Source organism: Uloborus diversus, chromosome 7 (assembly GCF_026930045.1).
Source record: "Uloborus diversus isolate 005 chromosome 7, Udiv.v.3.1, whole genome shotgun sequence".
Taxonomy (NCBI): Eukaryota; Metazoa; Arthropoda; class Arachnida; order Araneae; family Uloboridae; genus Uloborus; species Uloborus diversus.
Genome location: NC_072737.1, coordinates 104,629,021 through 104,644,538, shown reverse-complemented (window position 1 = coordinate 104,644,538; position 15,518 = coordinate 104,629,021). Strand labels below are relative to the sequence as shown.

The window sequence follows — 15,518 nt, the reverse complement described above, 5'->3', positions numbered from 1 at the left end:
GCTAAATTCCTTGACACTTTCACCATAATACCAAATTCATTTGGTCGTGATTTTCTCCTTTTCAGATGACCATCCTTAAAACAACCAGGAAAGAGAAAGCGTATTTCATACTACTACATTTTAAGACTTTGTTTCATGACGAGTCGTCAATTGTATGTATTTTTTTATACTTGAGATTTCTTTGGTTGGTATAACAAGAAGTTCCCGTCTAAAACTAAATGAGCCTACTAACCAATATCGACTTTCTAGTATCTAATCACTATTCTCAAAATTAGCTACTAAAGTCGCAAATTTTTTTCAAACGTAACTTTTTAACATTTTAACCTGATTTCTATAAATAAAATATACCTCTCTCATCTGAAGAAATAGATGCGTAAAAAATTAACGAACAGACGGATAAAGTAATAAAACCTTTTAAACAAAGCTGCTAATATATTTTTTTCCATTAAAAAACTTTAATAGCTTTGAAAGAAAAAAAAGAGAGAGAATAAAAAATAATAAGCTCATTAAAATAAAAAAAAATTGTCAAAAACTAAATAAATAAAAAATAAATCTTTTTTTTTTTTACCTTGTCGCCAAAAATAATTTAGAAAATGAATGAATGTACGTACTTTTAAAATAAATAAAAACAACAAAATGTCAACTTAAAAAAATAATTTTCAAATCAAGAAAAAAAGTAAAGATCGTCTGCGCTTATCGTTATGTAAAAACATAAAGGTCTCCAAATTTCTCCGCCAAAAACTGAATACATAAATTAAAACTTTAGAGTTAAAATTAAAACATATCATATCAACAATGATTATTTCACAGTAAAGACCATGGCTGCGGAGTCGGAGTCAATCTTTTTTTTTTTCTTTCTGTGACTTTTACTGGGAAAGTGGGCTAAAAAGTAATGACAAGGGTAATTTTTTGAACAAAGCGAAAGGAGAACAACTTCTGTTTCTGTCAAAAACATCCAAAAAATAAATTAATCAAACGAATAAATGTACTTCTATTTAATAACAAGTATTTTGCTTGAATTTTCATAATAATAAATTCTACAAATACATTCGCTTGAGAGGAAACGTTAATTTACCACACGTGTAATATTACCAATAAATATTCATCATAAATTACATCAAATGCTTTCAGTTAACATCCTCCGAGTTGATCCAACGAGATTATTGCATTCAATTAATCCCGCTTCACAAAATTCATGAATACGCTTTCACGTACATGAGTGATTCACATTTATCAAAGCATTAGTTTGTCAAATGATTTGAGATCTGACGTGCGAGCATTGTATTCGATGAATACACACTTGCAAAGCAATTTATGCGATGGGCTGAGAGCAGCGGAGTCTGGTTATTTTAGTCGGAAATGTGAAGTGATAAGTGACTTCGAGTGCAAGGATATTAAGGGACATTTCCTTCATGCATGGTGAGTTACGAACGAATGCATGGGATAAAGCTGTAGTTCCATAAATGGGCAGTATCACAGTATTTCGGACAAATGTAGAAACCGTAACATGACACTTTTTTTTTTTGCCATTACTCTTTAAATTACTCTTTGATTTGCAAATTATTTTAATTTGAGTTTGTGTGTTGGTAAGAGAAACTGAAAATAAAATAACGTGTTAATCAAACAGTAAATCAAAAAGTTATGGCAAAAAAGTCATGTTACGGACTCTACATAAAAGTCCAAAATACCGCGAAATGATCCAAATAACTAGTTAACCAGAATTAAACGAGCCTAATCTCCCGTATACCAAAGTTAATTTTCTATCCTGAACTTGATTTATCTCTCAATCGAGACATTATGCCGTGGGCAAGTAAACGACTGTTTGTGCAGGTATGAGTTTTTCGAGATATTTGAAGAAACGTGTTTTGGATTTAATACTAACAATAAGAAAAATTTGGAATTTTTAACTTTTTTCGCATTTTTTTCAGCGGAAAACAAACAAACAAGCTTGTACAATAAATATATCTAACAATAAATAACAAAGTGGGGGCAAAAACAATAATGAATGAATGAAAAAAAAAGAAAACTGAAAAGAATGCTGTTTTTGCCCTTAACCTGCCTACAGCAGTATTACTCCATATTGTTGACTTTTTTTTTCACTTTTGAAAAGGAAAATGAATAGAAAAATATATTTTCTATCATCAAATATCTCCCAATCAACTTTGCTTAAATTATTCTACTGAGCGATATTGCTCCAGATTATTAACTTATTTTTGCTTCGTAGAGCAAAAAAACTAGCACTATAATAAGAATATCTGTAATTTTAAAAATTTGGTGGTTCTAAAAGTGTTTCTTGATAGTGACTTTTAAGATAAAAAGGTTTGAATTTCTTCCGTAGATGCTCCTGCTAAAATTTTCTGTATTTTTCAAAAATGCGTTTGAAACAACCAAATAAAAGTTATGGTACATTCATATTGAATAGTATAATCTCTTTCTGACAAATTTTGTTCCTACTAAATCCGCTTGTTAGACCAAAGTTTGTATTGGATTCAACTTTTGCCGTAGACTTGAGAGTTTTATAAGCTGCTCAAAATTGAGCGAAATCATTTTTAAATTGAAAACACGAAGCATAAAAATAAGGTGTCATGGCCGAGATTTTTCGAACAAGTTTTTCCGATCAAATCTTGAAAGGTTATTACGTGGGAGGAGGCAGACAAAGCTACCGGCATACACAAATTTCCTATATCATAAACCTACTTACGATACACACGCCTTTAAAAATGCTTTTTTCTTCCTTGTTATTTAATTTTGCAGGAAAGTAGACTGAAAATATATCAAGTTGATTCTGAAACTTTTAGGGCTTAAGTTTTTGTAAAAATCAACTATTAATGCTCTTTTAATGATAATATTTTTTATGCAATAACATCTTTTTCACTAAATCACGAAAGCGCATAAACGTCACAGAAACAAGTTGTTGAATTGAACTGCAAAGAAACTTTCCTCCAATATCAAATTTCAGGTTTAAATAGTGGAAAAATATGTAATTGAACTAAGAACATTTCTTTTACAATACTTTACAAAGCCCATAATTTGCAAGTATTTACTTTCATTTTCAACAGTACCAAAATTTAAGCCAATTTTTAAGGAAAAGCATCGTTTTTTTTTTTACAAAATTCTGTACCTCAGAGCCTGATTGACTAAGTCCAAAAATTACGATTTTCTGTTTGTTAGTGAATTGCATGTAGAATCGTATTCCGCATCGAGTCATGTGAACGTAATTCTAAAAAAAATTCTTTGTAATTCTTTACCATCGTTAAAAGACCACGCGTCCCATCTTTTGCATGCACCAGACAAACTTTTTTCCTCTCTCCTGTAAACTCACGTTATGTGACTTTACAGGAGAGAGGTTATGTGACTTATGTGACACGTTAAGTTCTTTGGGCAGTTGAAATGCTTTATGAGTCGATGTCTTTTCCATGTTGTTATGTTTCTATACTTTTTCTCCTATTATTATATACCTTGCCAAATTCGTGGCAACACAGTCAATACTTCCTCAATTTCCGCAGATTTTATGTTTGTGAGTTTAATTTTGGACTGGAGTGCACATCACATACAATAAAAAAAATGTCATAACTTGGCCAACAAAACCTATACCAAAGTTTATCAACGTAAGTTACTTAGCTTTAACTTATGAAATACAACTAAATTTCAATAATAACCATACTATTTTTGATAATAGCTCACAAAAACGTCTATTGACATTTCAGACAGAATTTGTTGTTTTATTCTTCGTTTATAAAAATATCCCGCACGGCTTTTCCCATTTGTGGAAAATTAAAAGATCATTAAAGAAAATTAAAGTTCGCCTGTACATTCACAAATAATGGACGATGAATTTCTCGCCAATTTGCTACGTTAATTTGCTCGCCCATGTTGCATGCAATGTTAAAAAATTTCCGGAAAATTTACGGTAATTGTTACTGGCATCCATGTTGCCAGTAACTATTACCGTAAAAACCAAATGTTACTGTAAAATTTTACGGTTTCCTCGGTAGGCCACAGCAACCAGTTGGCGCTGGGATCGCTTATTTCTCCGGTATAAATTACCGTAAAAATCAGCGATGCGTCGGCGATGCAATTTTGCAGTAACAATTACCAGAAAATCTTCCTGAATTTTTAACAGTGTGGTAATTTGCTCGTCCACGTTATGGTACTTTGCTCGTCCATGTTATGGTACTTTGCTCGTCCATGTTATGATAATTTGCTCGATAAAATACTCTTAAAATTGGAATAGAAAAAGAACAAAATCGAATTTTCGAAAAATCGCTTCGAGGGGCTCACCCCTATGCTACTAACAAAGTTTGTGCCAAATCTTATGGAAATCTGTCGAATGGTGTAGGCGCTATGCGTGTAACACAGAGATCAAGACATCCAGACTTTCAGCTTTATTATTAGTAAATACAGGTATTGCGTAAGAAAGGAAGGCGTGTATCTCACCTTTGGGGCATCATCAGGATAGGCTGGCCTCCGCATCAGCAGGAGTCTCGGAAGGAGATGCAAAAAAACCCGTTTCACCCATGGTGCCATCTTATGAGTCGAAGGCGTCCTGAAATAGAAGTAAAAAATGTAGACACAAAATGTTTTTGATTAAGAAACTATTTTTTTTTTTTTTTTTTGAGATGTTTGAATAATTAAGAGAAACAACAAGGCCAAGTCGCGTATGTCTCGGATTAGCTTTGTTTTTGTTTTCGACCTCTGGTCCCGTGACAATATTTTTCTATCAGATTGGTCGATCGAAAGCGGTTTTGTTCACGTGAGTGATCGATAATGACAGAGGAAGAAATTTGACCGGTAGGAGAATCGCCCTGAAAATTTCGACAGTGGTATCCAGAACGAAAACAAAATTGATTTCTCAAAAAAAAAAAAAAAAAAAAAGTTCATTTCTAACTTTTAAAATATAGTCAAAATGGGCTGATTTTTAATAATTGTCTTTTAAAATTAAGCATTTGCTTTTAGTTTAGTGCCAAAATCATTGAAGGATAAAACACAAGAAAATATGAATAGCATTGTTGTAGATATTGCAATGACTCATTCTAAGAAAGCGGAAAGGTTTAGCAAAAAAACTACGCAGAAAAGTAGTAATATGGCTAGTATACCAAATCAAATTATTTCATACTCGTATCAAAATTAAAAAGCAGCACCGTAATAACTAAATTTATAAGGAATGTTCGGTTTGATTAGTGCGGTGTGTTTGCTGGTTTGCATCAGACAATCAGGGATGCATCGAATTTAAATTTTTGGTGGGGCGAAATTTGCTAAGTGAAACTCCAGATTTTGCTGAATAATAAAACACGGGAATGCACACACAAGTACGTCTAATGAAAAAACACATTCTGGCATTCCAAATTTTGTGGGAGGTCACAGTGACCTCCTATGGCCTCCCGTTAGGGGGCCTTTGCAGTCAATAAGCGTCAAAAACTTTGGCAGTTGGTAACAACAATTGCATCAATGGTTACAGCAACCGGTCCTTCAATGCCACGTGCAGAGAACTGAAAAGGTAAAGTATTCTTTAAAACTTCTTAGTTTGTAAATAATTTCGAATTTTTTACTTTCCAGTACGAAATAAAAAAAAAATGTTGCTTCCAGAAAAAAAAAAGTCACTCAAATTTTATCATAAGTATCTATTTTACGCAACCTGGAATTAATTTTGATTAGTTTTTCGCCGTATCCATACATGCACATGCCAATACTTCACAAAACAATTTCGTGACTGTATAAGTATTGATTTGCTGCGATTACAAACCAGATCTTGAACAACTTATTTTTCTAATTTCACAGAAAACATGTCAGACAATATTTATGCAACCTTACTTATACATAACATTTATCAAGGGCTGTTTCATTTTTAGAATAAAGAAAAGTTTCGAGTTAAATATTCATATAAGTAATAATAATAATTTAAAAAAAAAGCAAAAGCGATATGACAAAAAACTTAACAATTGCAGATGCATGCAAATTACTTTCAAATTTCAATTTTAAATGAACATTTTATTTGTAATAAATGTACTAGGAAAACAAGAATGCTTAAATATGCGTGAAGTGTAAATTATCAGCATTAAAAAAAACCTTTTAAGAAAAATAAAGTGCAAATTGCATTTAAATCAGCATCGAAAGTTCTCTCTTTTCTTAAACGAAGCACCGAAAGCTTTAATCTCGTTGAGATGTTTAAAAAAAGTATACTTGAGACGTTCGAAATGGATGCCTTCCGTTACTTTTATAATTAAAGCAGCAATTAACGTTTCTTTAAAGTAATGTTTCATAGAGCAAAGCACGACAACGTAAGAATAGTGTCTTAAGATTTGTTTTTGGAATGAAGTTGCGTTTCCTTTTCGTCAATTCGCAAAGGCAGTCAAAATATATTTTATACCCAAGAGTGATTTTTGTATCCTGTAATTTTTTGAAAGGAAAATTTGCGTTTGCAGCAAAACAGTTGCTAAAAATATGTTTAAGTTTAAAATTTTAATGTTTTGGTACTTGTATGCAATGTTAAATTGAGAGTTAAAATTAGTTTTATAATGTTACAAAGGTGGTTGAACATACGCGTAGTATAAGTTTTCTGGGCTTACATGATAGCATGACAGCAAGAAAGAGATTGGGATGATTGGGACGAAGGGAATAAAATTGTATTTATGGTAAAGCCAGGAAGTATGGAAGCTGTCACTTAAAACTACATCACAAAAAGAAATATAAGAACGAAAATGCTTAAAAAAAAGAAAATTTATTTAAAATTATGTTTTTCGCAATCACGAATGGCGAGTGAACCCTACTCGTTAACATTCTTCTTTCACCGAATGGAATGGTATTAACCAAGAAACTTGCCTCCGTCATATTTTGACTGCTGATTTTCTAGAATATGTAATACCTGGCACATCTATGAAGAAATGGTCATTAGGAGAAAGAGCTATATCTTCGTTTCAACGAATTCGGTAATGCTACACATCCTCTCTACCAATCCTGCCCAAACCTTTTCAGCAGAGGCAAGCTGCGCAATTTGCTTAAATCTGTAAGCAATTCTTCTTTTGATTAAAAGTTTAGCCAAAAAAAAAAAAGGATAGAATTTTCGAAAGCTTCTGGAGGACCCGTGAATCTTTTTTTTTTTTTTTTGTCAAAAAGTCAGCAACTTCTTTTCAAGAGACCCCACAATGAACTGGGATCCATTGGAAGGATACGAGGATCCACTTTATTAGGTCTCTAAACTCTTGCATGTGAATGTTACCCAAATATTGTCTGTTTCCAAGGGAATGAAGAGCAGACAGGGGGTCTGAAAAGATTGCTGCTCTTAGGAAAAATTATATGACACTTGAATGATGAGTTGTTTTAATGACATGTAAATAGCTTCACTTTCACTTTCACTTTCATTATGTGTGGAATGAGAACCGTTAGGTATTTAAAATGAGAAAAGTTCGCAAAAGACCCCGGTGCCGCCCACTCCTTCTTCGTCAATCACCATGGAACCGTCCATATAGACAAGTAACCTTGAATTTCTAGGATTCTTTCTTTCAATAGGGTAACGGCACCAGTAACAGACATGCTTAAGAACTTGGTCTTAGGTTAACTAAATTTTCTGAGCCTCTTAATGTATTTACATTTTTTAAACTATTTTTCTCTCATGTAACTACATCTCATCTAACGTTTGGTTCCTTCTGGATCCTTTAAATTAGTTAGTTTTATTTTTATTTGCTCAATTCTGAAAAAAGGTCCGATCTCCAATAACAGACACCGAAAAATCTGATGATACGCAATAACAGATAGGATGCGTAATGGACAAAATTCCTTTTTCTCTTCAAAATGTGCAAAAGTTTTTATTTTCGGAACTAAAGGTTTATTAAATTCAAATGAACTTGAAACACCAGCTGACCTCGTGGTGGCAGCTCATAATCTTTCACCACTGCCTTGTAAATAGCAACTGACTCATGAAATTCACTCTGATCACACTAGATGACTGCACCGTATTCATGAGTCACAGCAACATCAATTTTACCAACCTAAAATTATTATTATTTGTATCCAAACTTATAAATATGACTGTCTGTCACTAGTGTCGTTAACCAAGTTGATAAAGAAATTGCATGGACTTGAAGTTATTTCCTATGTCTGTTACTGACCTTCATAACCAAATTTAAATATTCTGAAAACGATCTGTAAACTACGGAACAAAGAATCCGTGGACTGTGATGAACATCTAGATTAATGGCTGCGGCAGATTCATGAAATATGATGTTTTATGAATCTTTTTTTTGAGCTATACGATTTCTATTAGCATTAACTTTATAGTTTCTCCAGAAAGCTTAGTTATGAAGTTATATAGTTATAAGTTTTTCACAAAGAAGAATGCATGTCTTTCAATCATACTACTAATAATAGTACAGTAAAAATAGGGGTTGGGTTATGGGTATTTTTTCGGTATGTTTTAGGTATTTTTTCGGAATTTTAAGAGTAAATTTCAAGTGGGAATAATATGTCATACTAAAGTTAAAAGCATTAAATTGAAGGCGTTTGCCCCCCTCCCATGAGGTGTGACACAACCCACCAATGCTACAGAGCCCTCCTATTTCAGTAAAACGAAGCAGTACCCCCGAACCCCCCTCCATGCACTTCAAGTGGAAATATTATTTTATGCAAAGCTAAAGTTAGAAATCAAGTGTGTCCATCATCCCAAGTGCGATGGCGCACTTCCTCCTAAAGATACAGCACCCTCCCCCCCCCCAAAATAAAATAATGCCCCAATCCCCCCTCCTTTCCATTTCATGAAGAAATATTATTTTATGCAAGTTTGAAATGCATTAAATCAGGACTGTCCACCCCATAAGAACAGTACAGTCGACTCCCGCTACAACGCGATCCGACTTACGCGAAATGGCTATAACGCGATTTTTTTCACCAGTAAAGAATTTTAGACATAACGCGAATTCCTCGCCATCAACACGAAAATTTTCGGAAGGGAATCACGGTAGCTTTGTTATTGGCTACTGAAAATGTTTTTTCGTTAATGGACTTTCATCTCTTCACTAGGACTAGCATCACTGAGAGTGGAAGTTCCCACACACTGTTAAAACTACAGGTTGCGTTTGGCACCTCTCAAGGGTGAAACGCTTGTTCACCAGCGACACCCAATACGAAGCCGGAATAGCACCTCTTACTAGTGCGAAAAATGGGCACCTTTTAAAAGACAGGCAGCGCGGGGGAAAAGAAGGAACCTTCGGAGAGAAAAATGGCCCCCTCACTGATTCCTACAGTAGATCCTCTTTCCCCTCCCCCCTATTGTGTGCGTTTTTGAATATTATTGTGTTCTATTTACTGTTTGGGTTTATGATAGACAAAGTCCTGGTACTTTTTTCACATTGAATTCATTTTGGATTAAAACTTGTCATTTAAGGCATTTGATCACATTTCAGACTTTCCAACATAATATAGAAGTGTTCATGACTTCAATTCCTCTATCTGAGTTCGAACTCTCATAAAAATCCTTGGATTGATCAGTAGTTTTAAATGATATTGACATTTACTATAGCATGATACTAAAAAATAAGAGTGTAGGCATTTATGGATAATTTACAAGCACAGCCAAAAATATTCAGGTTATATTACAATCACGGAATATCAAATCGTTTCATAAAATGCAGGTGTTTCATAAACGTTCAAAATATTTTAATCAAGAGTAACATATTGATACGTATTATATAGTTCGACATTTGAATATCCTATTTGAACATAAGTAATCTAAAAAAGTACTTTTTTTTCTTTGTTAAATAGAAACTTTTTTGACATTAAAAATCAAAACAAATTTTTAGCATCCTACATAATGAAAAGCATTGGAAACAAATTAGAGAGAGAGAGAGAAAAAAAAATAAACGCGTCTAGACACTGCATTCGGTTTTTGAAATAACACCAACGAAATATTTTCACGTAATGAGTCATGGCATGAAACACACAGAGAGATTTCTTTTCAAAGCTTTTTTTTTTTTCTTTGCTACGTCGATGCAGTTATTTTATTGAGAAGATAAAGACATTTAGTGTATCTGCTGTAGCAGTTACATCATTGAATTTTCATCCCGGTTACTTATTAATTATTTCGTATTGCTAACAATAAACAATTTTGTGCAAAATCCGTGAGACCGCAGACGTGACAAGCAATGAACACCATATATTAGTACACGTGATGAAAAAAGCCATGCATCACTATGTTAAAACGGTTAACTATAAACAATAAGCTGTACTCAGTTTACTTTGTTGAAACACAACTCTGAAAACACTAAAAGCCTGTTGGAAAGCCTTAAATGTTATACCATGATTAAATGCCTGTACTTACGCAAGGTTTTGAAGGTTTGTCTCAGAAATGTGGAATTTTAATCCAGTTTCGTAGTCGATTCAAATGTGAAAATTTAATGTACCAACAACTACGTTGCAGCATCGTCGTCCGCCATTAAAGTGGCTGAATTGAACTTATGCCGGAGTGCACAGCGCATGTGCGAGTGAGGCACTTTGCGGAGGAAAAGAGTCGCTATTGGATACTGCGTGGGCTGATGGCCCTTCGTTACCTTCTTTCATCCACTGAGGTGCTAAAAGATATCGGAACAATATTTCCTAGCCTCTATGGCACCCTGTGGCTCCGTCTTTGCACCCTACGACGGAAAATCGCACCCAGCTGGCACCTCTGGGTATAACAGTGCACCGTACAAGTCTAATACATCGCTCATACAAATAATTACTCCTCATTTTCCTTTTTTTCATTCTAAATGTGAAAGTTGTTGAAATATAATGACACCTAAGAGCGCTGTTTCAACTTGTGAATATAGAAAGAGAAAAAGCGGAAGTTAAAGAAAGACTTTAGATTATGTGTTTGAAAAAATGCGTCGAAGGTAGCACGACAATTAGGTATGAGTGAATCTTCCGTATGGGCAATTAAAAGTCAAGAAAAAAGGAAGTCCGTAAATGTTCATCGAGTAGTATCTAAGCAAAATGTAAAAATTATGAAAATGGAAGCTGTTCTTGTATTGTGAATTCAAGAAACCAGGAAGAGGGGTGTTGCGTTGCCATAGATGGAAAGGTTATAAAAGAACTAGTGAAGCAACTTTATTGTGTATTTAAAAATATGTAAGAAAAACGGTTTGATTATGCAGCATAAATCATCATATTCACTTTTTTAAGTTACAAACATCATTACTGGATCCACTATACAGTAAAATTATAGTGCATTTGTTTTTCTTACTACATACTATGCGCACCGTACTGGTTTATTGTATGTCTTTCTTGTCCATTGATTATTGATTTTGTGCATCGCAGCAGCATTTTATGTTGAATAAAACGTTTTTTTTTAAATTTAAAATACAAATTTAAAAAATAAAATCAGTTTTTTTATTTAAGAAACAGTATTGTATAGTTAAGAAATGGGTTTTAACAATTTGAGGTGGTGTTTACAAGTGTCTAAAATAATTGGATATGTTTATAAAAGTTTTTACGCATACCCTTTTCCACAACGCAAAATTTCAACTTACTTGAAGGGTCTTGGAACGTATCCCTCGCGTAAGTCGGAACTCGACTGTAACTCACCTCCCAAAACGAAATAATATACTAAAAGATCACCCCCCCCCCCTCTGATGGCACATTTGATTAAATGGTCAGAAAAATTACGCTGAACTGTTTTTTTTCCCTTTTACTGTATTGCTTTTTTTGCAGTATTTAAAATCAAAATTTTTAGTTTGCGTTATAACATACATGCCTTTAATACGTCATCAGATTGAGATAAACTCTCCATCAAAACTGGAGTTTTCAAATGATTTCTCCTAACCTTGTAACAAAAAGTCTTCGTTATCAAGATCTTTTTTGGAATCTAGATCGTCGGCAAAATCACTATTGTTGCAGCTATGTCTAACACAGTTTGTACATATTGTTGAGCACTTCAGTCCAATTTGAGACTTTTCAAACATTCACTATATTCAATGAACTCCTCAGAGCAAGCATAAGATATGAGGCGCAGAAAGTTTTCTTGAGCAGAATGCTTGGCCGATGTAATAGGACGAAGATGATATTTCTGTGGTGCTTTCTCCTTCTTTGTACCCATCAAAAATGACACTAGTTTTCCCATACTTACAAGTGACATATATATTGCATTGCTGGCATATTTCCTTCAAGCTTGCAGATCATTACCGAAAAAAAAAACTGTTTGTTCTAAAATAGTGGACGGATCTTTTGCTTCAAACAATAACACTTTAATGATACAGGATTTCTTTCCTTCTGAAACCAGATTCATCGAATACTGATGGAAGATCAGCGTATAACTCGTAAAAGAAGTTTTAAGCAATTTGTTACTCCATCTTTACTGTTCATACCGTTCGGCGTAAAAGATGACTCGGGCTTACATATCTTCACAGATAGGAACTACTCTCGTAACAGAAGTTAGAGACATAACTGCATACCTCCTTTACAAAGAAATTCAACAAAATTTTTTGCCTTCCATATCCTTTTATGTTACTACCCCAACGTTAAAGGCCACATCACAACTCACCTTATTATCAGTGACCGACCAGTATCGGCGAGCAGCACCACTACCAACTTGAGTCAATACCCATAGAGACGGATGAGCAGTATTTATCATTCTACTGTTGTATTGCTCATTGCTCTCATTAACACGTTTTCTATCGTTGAATCACTACAGGATCTGGACCACCTAAATTTGTCACTGCGTTGGATCGTTGGGTAGCTGATGTAAAACTTTTATCAATTTTTTTTATCGCATAATGTACTCAAAAGTTTCAGATAGTGTTGCAAGTATATGTGCGCATAATTAGCATAATTCACGTAACCAGCTGCGTAAAAGAGAGGCAGCTTGGTGTTTGTAAATGAGAACCCCCACCGACTTAGATGGTGCATAATTGCAGCATTGCCCGTCCCACTATTGGCAATTTCGGGTTATCCCCCCGTATGGTAATTACCAGAGATTGCAGAAAATTTGAAGTAAATTAATTGAAAAAAAGGAAGGAAACTTCAGTCAATTCGGACTTTTTTTTAAATGCTGCACAGGAATTTAGCATTAGATATAACTCCTGCGCTCTAAACAGTTTAATAACTCCAGTCAGCAATAAATTGGTTACTGAGCTTACTTAAATCTTTTAGAATTATGCTTCTGACATTACTATATCATTGTCTGGCATTTTGTACTTCGGAAAAGTTTAAAATCAGTAAAGTTTTTTCTTGAACTTCATTGCAACTACTGATTTTAGAATGCAAATTCTGAGTCCCCCCCCCCCCCCCCCAAGCGATGGCGCACCCCTCAAGTGTGACGGAGGATGGGAAAGTACCCATTCAGAATAAAAGCCCTCAAAAAAGAAAGAAATAACCTTGAAAAAACTCCCATAAAGATTCCAATAACGCAATCTTCGCCATGGACCCCCCCCCCCCCCCGCATGTGCACTCCGGTTAACTATTTTTTTCTATGAGAGTTTATTATTTTAGTATTATAGAGTGTGGTTTTTGCGACTTTTGAGTATTTTTTTTAAGTAACAGAAATTATTTTTATTTAAAAAGAGGATTATTTCGTCCCCCCTTTCCCCCAAAAACCGACGTGCAAAGTGCTGGGACTTTTTACCCCTTCTTGCTGGAAGGGTAAGAAGTAATTTGCAACAGTTTCAACTTTTTTTTTTTTTTTTTTTGATGTTTGGGTTTGGTATTTTTTGGCCTAATTTTACTGTACTATAACTTCAGGTTATTTTGTCAGAAATTGCGTTGCCTGAACAGGAGGACGAGGGCCGTTGACTATTTAATATTTAAGGAAAGTTGCCGCAAAACTAACCTAAATTTTGTCTCTATCACACTTTCATGTTTAAGAGCAATTAATGATTTTTCTATTTGCATAAAGAGTAAGGAAAAAGTGAGTCACGTTTGATTAAAAAAAATATAATAATATGCTCACTAATAACCTGCAATCGTTCGCCTAAAAAAAGGTTGCTGACATTTTCCTTTAAAGTACTTCTTGTTAAATCGCTAAAGAACCTATGAAGAAGGTTGATAAAATTTCACCATAAACAACCGTTAGAAAAAAAGTTACTGAACATTGGAAGCATTCAGAGAATGAAAAACGAACTGACAAACAGTTAGTTCATAGTAAGACTTAAATGCACGTTAGATGAAAAATGTTTCGTGATTTATTGAACTAAGAGTAGTTATGTTTTCTTTTGGAAAATATGATTACGATTGTCTTTGATTAATCTACTGAAATCCCATCTTGTTGTACGTCAGTTATTTTAAACAGCCAACCACCTATTACGAATTCTTACAAATCCTTTCAAAACAGCTTACCTAATCGAACATAGTTGAAATAATAAGTTGAATTTTTCTCAGAGGAGATAACAAATCATTGTTATTTTTTCACGAATAAGCAAGATTTAAGTTTTCATCTTTAGTTAGAGGCAATATATCATAGCCATATTTCTCGGGAAAACTTAATGATATTGTAGGTTTGTTTACCTGACGATCAAAATCTTTAATAGCTTTTCTAGAATGATAAGATAAAAACATTTATTGCTTCTGCCTTAGATCCAAGATAGAAGCCTCTTTAAAGTTAGCTTGAGTCCATAAATAAACTTAATTAAGCTAGATAGCATCCTATGCAATCTTAAGAGATCGATTACTTGAAGGCTTAAAGAGAAGGCCTTGTGTCGATGAATATTTGATCGCTGTTAAGAAAGGATGAGATAAAATTTGTTTAATGGGAAGGTGTAAACCGGAGTAAAAAGGAATAATAAACGTTCGATTAATGAAACGGAATTAAAGGTTTGGAAACTCGTTGTTTAATCTGGTTTAATGGTCGAGTTGAATGTATTCTCAGGTTGGAGATAAAGATTTTGTATAAGTCTCAGTAAATGTAGCTCAGTCTGAGAAAATAATAGAATTTAGGGTCTTCTTTTCTAAAAAAAAAAAAAAAAAAATACCATGCAGAATTTAAATTCATTCTTCTTGGAACTTATTGTTTAGGGTTATTTAATGAGGACTTCAATCTCAGGGATTCACCTTCTTTACTTATGATAAATTTTTATTTCATGCATAGGTGTTTCAAAAAGTAAGGTAACATGAGCTCTTACGGGTGTGCAGATTTTCTGTATGAATTAAATTTACGCTGTGGATAACGAACTTTCAAACGGTGTTGGCAGATTTATCTGGGTGTCAACTAACGGGAAAAAATGTCATTTAGAAGATAGCTGCGTTGACGGAAACATGCACAAATGCGAACCCAATATTGTGCCACGCTAGGTCGATTGCGAGAGTAATATTCGTCGTTTGTGACCAGGACTGCTCGCAATAAACGTTTTGTTGTTGCACGACAATGACCGATCGCATACGGCCACAGTTACGCACGACTTGTTACAACGTTTTCTGTGGGAGGTATAAGATTACCCTCCTTTCCGTCTTGACCCTGCACCAAGTGATTTCCATCTCTTCGGATCTTTAAACAAACACTTAGGAAGTCTACATTTCAGAACCGTACTGCGGTTCAGCAAACCGTATTTACGTTTCACAACCTT

At 34.1% G+C, this 15,518-nt stretch overlaps 1 protein-coding gene across 2 annotated transcripts in view; it reads right to left on the bottom strand.

Moving 5' to 3' along the window:
- The window catches only part of LOC129225851 (acetylcholine receptor subunit alpha-like), a 271,447-nt gene that overhangs the window by 29,061 nt on the left and 226,868 nt on the right, over positions 1–15,518 (bottom strand). For both annotated transcript variants that reach the window (XM_054860372.1, XM_054860373.1), the window contains exon 7: positions 4,438–4,546. In XM_054860372.1, coding sequence (XP_054716347.1) covers positions 4,438–4,546 — 109 coding nt within the window. The remainder of the gene's footprint in view (positions 1–4,437; positions 4,547–15,518) is intronic.